Source organism: Penaeus monodon, chromosome 1 (genome assembly GCF_015228065.2).
Source record: "Penaeus monodon isolate SGIC_2016 chromosome 1, NSTDA_Pmon_1, whole genome shotgun sequence".
Taxonomy (NCBI): domain Eukaryota; kingdom Metazoa; phylum Arthropoda; class Malacostraca; order Decapoda; family Penaeidae; genus Penaeus; species Penaeus monodon.
In genome coordinates, this window is record NC_051386.1 from 9,265,677 (window position 1) to 9,277,362 (window position 11,686).

Below are 11,686 nucleotides of genomic sequence, written 5' to 3' on the forward strand. Positions count from 1 at the left end.
CATTGTTTTTTCTTCAAAAATATAAAATAAGAATAAGTAAAATGCAGCTCCTAATTAATTTCCAAAACATTTAGTTTGCAATAAAAGAAAGAAAAAAAATTGTGTTTGAAACAGAATAACTCTTCATGAAGAAATAACATATATGAAACAAGTACTGTAATTGTTGAGATGAGAATGGATGCTATCAAGTCTGAAATTACTCTAGTTAAATGCTGCTAATGACCTTAGATGTTGATGGAGTAGAACATTTTCAGGAAATAAATAAATTAATACTCTGGCTAATTTTAGTATAGGGAAGTATTACAGAAACAATATATAATTTGTGTATAGAATACATGCTCTTTTTTTATTAATGTTCACAGACAAATGGCCTCAGAAACATTTAGTCACCAAGGAGTCCATTACAAGGCTGACTTAATTTACCCTAGGGGCTATATTTCACCTTAAAATATACAGTATGCAGGCCAGATAATCATGAGTAGATCAAAACCACATTTTATTAAGGCAGTATGATGTTGAAAAAAGTATGTGATAACAAAAAGAAAAGGGTGACAAGTGTAGTGACTTATTATTCATTTAAAATTTTCTGGCATTAGTGGCATATTCAAAATACAGGGACAGGGTGGGGCTTATGGGCAAAGTCCCAAAGTTTAGCATTATGATAAAGTATTGTAGTGAAAAGGGTAAAAATAAGTTTATGATTAGGATAAGTGGACAGAAGGGATGAAGATGAGAAGGAAAAGGAAAGGGGAAGAAGAAAAGATCATACAAAATTTATTAAGGCAAGGGCTGAGGTTCAAGGCAGGGGTGATCCCCGGGCCTCGGTCTTCATATCCCAACCGCCTCTCATGACAAAAAAGAAGCAAGGGATTGGGGAGATGGAAAGGAAGAATCTCACTTTGCCCCCCCAAGTTGCTGGGTGGGTTGTTTAACCAAAGACTTGGCATATCTGTGATCACTGTAGTCTGTGCTCTTGCTTATTTCTGCTGCTTTTCTTGGCTCATTTGTTTGAATAAATGCATTTGCTTTTGAGCTGCTGTAAGAATAACTTGCCTTGGAATGCCTAGTAGCTAGCAAGTGATTAGCTTCAAATAAGCCTCAATGTCAACAAGTTTATTTTTGTTACTTGTATACCAAATGTACATCCCTTTATTGCTTGGTAATTTCCAGTGATGATCCCAAGCCACTTTTTTCTAATATTATGCATAGACTTGTTAAGAAGTTTATTAAGTTTTTGGGCATTTTTCATTGATTCAATATATGATCTTTTTAAAATCATTTTCATTTTAAATTTTCCTGTTACTTCTCTTGTGTCTATTCCTATGGGAATTTTCCTATTTTTTGTACATACTGGTTTTGGGATTTATATTTTATGATAAGGAATAATCTGATCTCCATTTTTACCTTTGATTATTATTTTATTTCCTTGAAAAGTGAGCTAGAGGTACTATTTGGTACTTCTATTAAACCTATATCTTTTGCTTTCTTAAACTTTCATCTTATCACTTTTATATTTAACTGTTTAAGAAATCATAAGAAATTCTAACTTTGCTAGTTTTTTTTTTTTTTTTTTTTTATAGTTGTATGCTACTATGATTGCTAGTGCAATATCCCATCCAAACATCAATAATCTGTCATTCTTTATGTTGTCATCGGCTATGTTTCCGTTTCTTCTTTTTGTCGAAGAGGCCTCAGTTTAGTAATTGTATGATCATAACCATTATGATTACATTTGTGCTTGTACTGTAATGATTTCTTTTATTATTAGTTTCATCTTTTTCTATCAAAATGAATATTTGTATTTCCAAAGATATTACAAACTTTCATTAACTTGATATGAACCCTAAACAAAAGCATGAATATTAAAGCATACATACTTACATAATATATATACACTGTATGGTCATTTATCCTATTTTGTGTAAAAGATCAGTGAAAGCAGAACTACAAAAAGGATCCTATGTCTGTTTTCCACCTGTGTTAAAGGCAGAATGGTTATCATAAAGACCTCTTTATTTTAATGCACAGTTATATATCTAACAATTACATTTTTTGGTTGGATCTTGCTTAATGTTTTCTTTAGCTATTAATTATAATAAATCCAACATAGCTCATCTTCAAATTACATATTATATGGGAATATTCCTATACAATATTATTAGGCCAAGAAAACATGATTTTTTTTCTTTTCTTTATTAAGATTGTAGTTTTTCTAATATCAATGAAATCTAATGAAATTGTAATCACCATAAGTCTTGTCCATTCATTAACCCTTTGTACATGGGTACATGTACTATCCACCATGAATTTTGTTGCACACAAATGGCTTCACAAGTGCACAGCCATAAAAGTCTATTAATATGCCAGCTATGACGTCACTTTTTTTCTAGGGAAAATATTTTTAAAATGTTATTTATATCAACATTGGTATTATTATTATTGATATTTGATCATTATAGGAAAATACTAATAGCAATAAAAATAAAAAAGATTCTTACCAAAAATCAAGAAAAGGGGCAAATAGATGATATAGTTAGTATTAATAATTGACTCTTTGGTGACGAATTACTCATGGAGCTATCTATGTGTAAACAAAATTAACAAACTAAAATCAGAGTGGCTATGGCAAGTATGTCATGCCATTCTTGCATAAAGGGTTAAAAAAAAATTCAGGTACATATAAAATTATACTTGGTCCATTCCAGTAAACTATATTAGCACAAAACACATAACTGAACACAGAAGAATATATAAGCTCTAATTCTGAGTTTTACTGCATTTTCTGGGAAGATTTACCTCTACATGGGACCACTCTGCAGCACATTTTGGATCAGGACAGGAAGGACTTTGGCTACCATTTCGAATCCAAAATTTACTGCCACACTGTCGATGAACTTTTACATCACATTCCGTACAACTGTATCCCTGTGAAAGAAAGCAAGCAATGCTAGATATTAATCTTTCAAAAACAGTAATTGTCTGCAACTTAAGATAGTGCTATATAATAGGTGTTATAAAATGTTTTTTTTGGGACTCACATCCTGTTAAAAAAAAAAAACAAAAAAAATATTAATATATATAATAGATAAGATATATATATATAATATATAATATATACATATATATATATATATAATAGAACTATATATACACACATATACGTAATAGAATATAAAATAATATATATAAAACTAATACAATATAATACATAAGACATAGATAATAACATAAACATGAGAATAAAAGAAAATAAGAGATAAATGACATATATAAATAAATAGTACACGATATAGAGATATAGAGATATACAAATATAGATATTATAATTATATATAAGAATAGATATATATAGAAAAACATATAAAAAAGAACAAATACAAATAATATACAATATAAATGTAAATCATATATACATAGATATACATATATATAATATAAATATATACATATAATATAACATATAGACAAGATAAGAATATAGACATAGATAATATACATAGATACATATATAACATAATATAATACTATATATAAAAATAAAAGACATAGATATAATATATATATACAAAAATATATATAACATATAAAATAATATATACATAAATAAAAGATATATATAGACATATAACATATATAATTATTTCATATATAAATAATATATACATATATATAAAATATAAAAATATAAAAATATATTACAATAAAATACATATATATATATATAAATATATATACACATATATAATAAATATATAAAAAAAATATATAAACATATATATATACAAATAATATATCAAAATAATATATACACATATAATAAATACATATATACAGCTAAATAATATAAATATATAAACATATAATATACATAATATCATAATATACAAATAATAAATAAAATAACATAAAATACTATATATAAATATATAATAATATATTAATCTATATATATATATATATATATATATTATGTAGGATATTTTATATATATTATATAATGATATATATTTTATATATCTATATATATATGAATATATATAATATATTATTACATATGATAACATATATATAACATATATATACATATAATATATAACATATAATATAATATATATATATATATATATATATATAATATATAATTTACATTTTATATAATAAATCTATAACCAATAATATAACATATATCATAATAGCATATATATAGCAGGGCAATATAATATAATAAAATATAATACATAAAACACAATAAACAATATATTAATAAAAATAATATAAACATAATATATACATATATATATATAAAATATATAAATATATATATAGATAGATATATAAATGATATATATATATTATAATATAATATATATGAATATATTATATATAGATAGATATATATATTAATATATATATAGTATATATGTATATATTAATATATATTTTATTATAATATAGATATATATATATATATATATAGTGTAATATATAGAATAATATATATAGATTTTATTATATATATATATATATAGATATATATATATATATATATATATATATATATAATATATAATTATATATATATATATATAATAATTATATATAATAATAATATATATATAATATATATATATTTTATATATATATATAATATATATATATATATAATATATATTAAGATAGATATAATATATGATAAATTATAGATATATATATATATATATATATAATAATATAAAATAATATATATTATATATATATATCAATATATATATATATATATATTTTATATAATATATATATATACTATATATATAATAAATATATATATATATATATAATATATATATATTATATATATTATATTATATATATATAAATATAAATATATTATATTATAAATATTATATCTATATATAAAATTTATTCTATTATTATATATATATATATATATAATAAAATATATTATTATATATTATATATATCTATTATTTATATTATAAATATTTATATTATATAGTATATATATATATATACATACATATACATATACATAATATATACTACATAATCTATATTATATATACATATACATTATATATATTATCCTAACATATATATCTTACTATATATTCTACTATATATCATATATACCTATACTGTATTATTATACTTATACATATATATATTATATCTATTTATATATATATTTATTCTATATATATACTATATATATATTATATATTATATATATCTAGAGAGAGAGAGAGCAGAGACGATAGAGAGACGAGAGAGACCCGAGATGAGAGAAGAGAGACGAGAGAGCTCCGGACGAAGAGAGAGAGAAGAAGAGATCAGAAAGAGAGAAAACGCGAGAGAGCGGAAGAGAGAGGAAGTAGAGAGAGAGAAGAGAGAGAGAGATGAGACAGAGATGACGCAGAGATGACGAGAGAGAGGAGTAGATGAGAGAGCAGAGAGGAGAGACGAGAGAGAGAATGAGAGACTTGAGAGACGCAGACGAGACGAGACGAGAAGAGAGAAGAGAGAGAGAGAGAGATGAAGAGAGAGAGAGAGATAAAGGGAAGAGAAAGAGAAAGAGAAAGAGACAAGAGAAAGAGCAACGAAAGAGATGAGCAGAGAGAACGAGAGAGGAGAGAGAGGAGAAACAGAGAGAGAGAGAGAGAGGAGAGAGAGAGGGAAGAGAGAGCGAGAGGAGAGATAGAGAGGAAGAGATAGAGAGAGAGGAAGACGGCGACAGAGGAAGAGAAGCGCCAGGAAGCGAGGAGAGAGAGAGAGAGAGGGAGCAGAGGACGAGAGAGCGGCGAAGACGAGAGAGGAGCGACACGAGGACGCGCGCGCGAGAAGAGAGCGACGGCCGGCAGAGAGAGAAGACGAGAGCGGAGCGAGGGGAGACGAGAGAGAGGCGAGAGCGCGCGGGAGAGAGGAGCGCAGAGAGGAGGGAGGCGAGCGCGAGAGGAGGAGAGCGCGGGCAGCGAGGAGAGCAGACGCGCGGAGAAGAGCGAGAGAGCGAGAGCAGGAGAGCGAGAGACCGAGAGAGCGAGAGCGACGAGAGCAAGAGAGGCGAGACGGAGGGAGAGGAGAGAGGAGGAGCGCGGAGAGAGAGAGAGGCAAGGAGCGAGAGAGAGAGACGAGGGAGACGCAGAGCGAGGCGAGCGCGGAGCGGGCGGGGAGAGCGCGGAGCGGGAGCGGAGAGAGAGGCGAGAGAGAGCGGCGAGAGGAGGGAGGAGAGAGAGGGGATAGATTGCTAACAAATGGTTAACAATGATCAATGCTGAAAAACAAGAAAACCAAATAAATAAATAGATAAATAAATAAATAAAATAAATAAAAACCTACTTATTTCTATTCAAGTGCATGCATAGACGTTTAATCTAATGACACATCTATTGATAAAATATACACATGTATATGAGTGCGTATGTGTGTATGTATGTATGTATGTGCGTGAGTGCATGCATGAGTGCATGCGTTAGTGCGTGTTTGCATGCATGCATGTGTGTGTGTGTGTGTGTGTGTGTGTGTGTGTGTGTGTGTGTGTGTGTGTGTGTGTGTGTGTGTGTGTGTGTGTGTGTGTGTGTGTGTGTGTGTGTGTGTGTGTGTGTGTGTGCGTGCATGTGTGTGTGCACACATACAGCCGTGTGCGTGCATGTGTGTGTGTGTACATGCTGCCGTGTGCGTGCATGTGTGTGTGCACGCATGCAGCCGTGTGCGTGCATGTGTGTGTGTGCATGCATGCATGTGTGTGTGTGTCTACAACAAGTGTAAAAGAACATGCTTACATCTAAAGATAAATCTCTAGTCAAATATATTATAATTTCATACCTTTAAGGATACCAACTTGCAGAAAAAACATTTTAAGATAATGTCTCCATACTGCTCTTCTAAATAAGTCTGTAGTTCTGCAGTTGACAGAGCACTCAGAGATAGAATCTTCTGATCTGTATGCTTGAAAAGAAGTACTTCTTGTTAGTCCGATATATTTTGTATTCTAGTGAAAAGTAATTTTCCTTTTTTTTTTATAATACAAGAACAGTTATGTTGAGGAGAATTTATTGAACTGAAATGGATTTTAGCTCACTGACACCAAGTACATGCACTGTCCACTGTGGTTTTATTTTATCAATATTGTTTACATATGGCTTCATGAAAGCTTAGTCACCAAGAAGTCAATACCTGATCTCACCTCTCTCATCATCATTACACTAGTATCATCAATGAAATAGAACAAAAATAACTTTTCTTTATAAAATATCAAAGAATGGGATAAAAAATCAAAATCAGGTAAACTTACTGTCTCCTAGGTGACATTGTGCTTCTAGAAAAGAAAAGAAAAGAAAAGAAAAGAAAAGAAAAAAAGAAAGAAGAAAAGAAAAGAAAGAAAAGAAAGAAAAGAAAGAAAAGAAAAAAAGAGAAAGAAAAGAAAAGAAAGAAAGAAAAGAAAGAAAAGAAAAAAAAGAAAGAAAGAAAGAAAAAGAAAGAAAAAAAGAAATAGAAGGAAAAAAAAAAAAAATTGATTTATGAACTCCTGGCATCAACAGGTTACCTCCCTCCCTCCATCCTTGCATTTCTCTCCCTCTCTCTATCCCTCGCTCCCTCCCTCTCTCTCATATCCATTACATAAACACCTCACAAACAACTTCTTTCTCTCTCTTTAACAGTATTTCAGTGTACTTTTACTACCCAGTTTTCACCTTTCATCCTGAATCATTTTAATTCCCCTCGTAAATCATGCTCAGAATCACTTTTATAAATCATAAACAATAAAAAATTCAAGAGTGAATCTAACTCCAGTAATATTTTAAAAACTTAATATGAAACAACTCTGGATAAATTACCTGCAAAAGCCATCCATCTTGCACAAGGCGGTCAATGAGCGCTTCACTTTCTCCAATCTTCATTTTTTGCTTTAAATTGAAGGCCATGTTGATAGCCTCCGTTATGAGTATAGAGCCATCTTCCGACTGCACTATTGCTTCTATAACTTTCCGAAATAAGGCAAGCTCTTGTGATGTAAAGGTTGAGTTCATTCTGAAATACACAAAAAAGAACAATTTGTCATGAAACATTCAACCCTACTTGCCAGTATATTCCTATACTTTTTTCTATTCCTTTCAATATCAATTACTATATAATAATTACGTTTCTTCTAGTAATGTTAGTCTTCAAATACTACTACTTCATGGATGAGAATTTCAACCATAGCTATACTATATTATATTTAAAATTATACTGCTACCCAGGTGAGGTTTTGATCCATGTTTAAATCAATGACTAAACAATCTAGTAAAAATGTACTTTATAAGAAAGTTGATAAAAAAATTATATATATGAAAATAAAATAACCATGTACTGGATTCAAAAATTACACGTTTTCATCACTGCTGTTATTCCAAAAATATACATGTCCAATTAGAGAGAGAGAGAGAGAGAGAGAGAGAGAGAGAGAGAGAGAGAGAGAGAGAGAGAGAGAGAGAGAGAGAGAGAGAACGAGAGAGAAGACAGAAGACAGAGAGAGAGAGAGAAGAGAGAGAGAGACGAGAAGAGAGAGAGACAGAGAGAGAGAAAGACAGAGAGAGAGAGAGAGACAGAGAGAGAGAGACACAGAGAGAGAGAGAGAGAGAGAGAGAGAGAGAGAGAGAGAGAGAGAGAGAGAGAGAGAGAGAGGGCAAAGGGAAAGGAAGGGAGAGAAAGAGAGAGAATAGTAAGAGGAGACAGAGAGAGGGAAAGGTAAAGGCAGAAAGCTATAATAACCTAGTTGAGACACACAAAGCTCTGGGATTCATCAGCTGTAGTGAACATAACTTTTGTACAACACTTCTCTTTTTATCCAAATTACAAGATGTTATGGCTTGTTACGACTGCAATGATATTATACTACAAATATGCTTCTAACTATAAGAAAGAATAAATTTAAATCTGCATTTTAAGATGCTCCCTGCATCCAGAACTTAACCTCAGTCGAGTGTCCTAAGACATTCTCCACAGCAGACAGGTTGTTCTGAATGCTAAAGTGAAATGCTATAATGAATTCTGTAATAAGGAATAGCAGAATTATGGATCTATTAGTAAGAAAAAAAAAAAAAAAAAATGAAACTGAGAATATGAATATTAAAAAGTTAACAACAAAGCCTTCATTACTGGTAAATAAAAAAATAAAATATATTATAAAATGCAAAAGAAAGATGAGCAACTAAATGCACCATAAAAAAATGACAAAGGCATAACATACAAAAAGGCAAAAATACTACAGTTATCTTGCTCTACCATCTTACCTTACACCAATACAAATACAACTTTAAACAAAAAACTTAATCCACAAACCTTGTAACATCACTATCAAAAATATTCACCAGGACAAAGCACTGAGAGTCAGATTCATAATCCTCTTGAATGGACTTCCTTATTACCAGGTTGATTTGCCCCAGCTCTTCATTGATCTCCTTCACAAACTCTAGCAAGTTGTCAGCAGTGACTGTAGAAAAAGTACATTTATAAATAATACTGTCTTAAAGAAAATTTAAGATAAAATGTACAATTTTTTTTCACTCTAACATATATATTTTTCAGGAGTCATTTCAACAAATAGCCAAATATAAACAAACATTCAAGCAAATATATTTACAATCAATGTAGAAGCAACATATAACTATATCTGTCCACTTCCTTAAGTTACTTCTTCATACATGATAAAAACACTTCAAAACCTTGCTTTCATAAACAATTATAAGCCCAAAAAGTTTAATGTTTGACTATGATAATTCCTAATTCTTGTTTTAAATGATATGGTATACTTAAGGTGGCAAAAGCATTTTTTTTTCATTGTATATAACAAAGGTTTTAGAGACATTTTTATTGTAAAGATAATACACATACTACAACAAAATATCAATCATGCTTTTTATGTTTTACAAAAAGAATGTACATAAACTAACCATGGAACTTTGCACAGCATTTTTTATAGGTGCTTTGAACTTCATGTCCCAGAAGGTAACGTCTGGATGTCAAAATTTGTAAGAACAGTCGATGAGCATTTGTGTAAACCATTGTCTAGCCTGTAAATAGGTGAAGAGTAATCAAATGTAATTTTGTTTATCCAAACTTGAAAACAAATTAAATTCTTCAGTAATACATAATAAAAAGTATACAGCTTTTCTAGCATTTTAAAGTCTTGCAGTTTATTTAATCTTGACATAATTAAAAGTGGACATTTGAATTTAATGATGCTCAGAGGAATTCATCTACCATTAGAGAAAATAAAAGTTGTCTTTAGTATTCATGTAGAATGGTTGTCACATAAGGAATAAATATGGAACTATGATGACACGTTCTATATTTTAATAAAAAGTATGGAAGGAACTTTAACACTGCAAAAGGCCATACACGTCAGCAAAAATCTGAAAACAAAATTTTAGTGCATTTTATTTTGAGCATCCTTTAATGAACCACTAACAATTATTTTCCTCTTATTTCCCGTAAAATTTAAATAATGACAAAGTTATGACATGTATGCAGTGACAAGCATAATACAATATAGTTAGCCTTTGACAGCTTGTCAAAGGTTTGGCCTAATTATATATAAGTACTATATAATATATATATATATAATATATATAAGAAGAAACTAAAACAGTTACAAAATCTGGAAGATACTGCAAAATTATTCATAAAGCATAAAATAGTATTTCTTTACCAAAACTATTACATAAAAAATAATAGTACAAAATAGCAGAAAATACAAAGAAATATCAACATATTAACCCAAGTACTTATGACAAATAAGTATTTTGTAAAAAGTATTAAGCAAGAGTGTGTCTGAATGTCTCCTGTCCTCTCTCTCTCACAAGAGCTGTGGGAATTGTTAGTCTTTATGCAACCACATAACTGTTAGCCCAATGCTGCCTGGTGGTTTCCTGTTACGAAAGCCCTCTCTCCCAGGCTGTATTCATAGTGGCCCAGGCCCCGCTGCCAAGGCATTGTGTCATCAGCATAGATGTGTGTGACATGATCATGCATACCCCTGGAAAACAGAGCCGGCGCACCATGCCACCTGTATCACTACATGTATGTACATGCCGCCCAGCAACAATGGGTTAACATCATACTTGTTTTTCACTGGAATTTTCAATTAGTGATTATGGTATATTTCTGATTATATTTTAATTATCTATTCTTTTAAGTAACTTTTTTCTTTATTATTCAGGCAACTGAGGGATTACCTCTAGTATCTAAAATGATACTATGATAATAGTTCAAAGTAGGGATTAAGTGGATATATGGGATATATACATGTCTATCCCATTCTTTTAATTTCTTACATATTACCATATATATTTTTTTGTTTACAGAAACAATTATTTTTATGACTTAAAAACATCAAATGGTCAGACTTTTTGTCACTGGGATCATCAGGGTCTTCCAAGTCATTGTTGGTGGGAATTGTGATCACTTTCCACTGTTCCTTATCAGACAGTGGAGGATTCAGTTTCACGGCCTTGACGAAGAACGGATGATGAACTGGTGTCTGTCTTTTCTGTAATGACACTGTATCTTACAGTTTGTGCACAGTACTTCCACAGGCAGTACACTGTAATTTCGGTGAACTACGTCATTATTTCCATGATATTTTGCAATGAAATTGAAATAGTTATTATTACACCTGGCACACTGC

General features: G+C 30.1%; 1 protein-coding gene across 2 annotated transcripts in view; it reads right to left on the bottom strand.

Annotated features, from left to right (window-relative positions):
• Positions 1-2,673: 2,673 nt before the first annotated feature.
• Positions 2,674-11,686, bottom strand: part of LOC119588102 (non-structural maintenance of chromosomes element 1 homolog) — a 9,748-nt gene continuing 735 nt past the window's right edge. The window contains exons 2-6 of one of the 2 annotated variants that reach the window (XM_037936843.1): positions 9,951-10,070; positions 9,340-9,490; positions 7,854-8,046; positions 6,841-6,963; positions 2,674-2,925 (exon numbers count right to left, since the gene is read on the bottom strand). In XM_037936843.1, coding sequence (XP_037792771.1) covers positions 2,758-2,925; positions 6,841-6,963; positions 7,854-8,046; positions 9,340-9,490; positions 9,951-10,062 — 747 coding nt within the window. In that variant the 5' untranslated portion in view covers positions 10,063-10,070 and the 3' untranslated portion in view covers positions 2,674-2,757. The remainder of the gene's footprint in view (positions 2,926-6,840; positions 6,964-7,853; positions 8,047-9,339; positions 9,491-9,950; positions 10,071-11,686) is intronic. The other variant, XM_037936907.1, reaches the window with a different exon arrangement.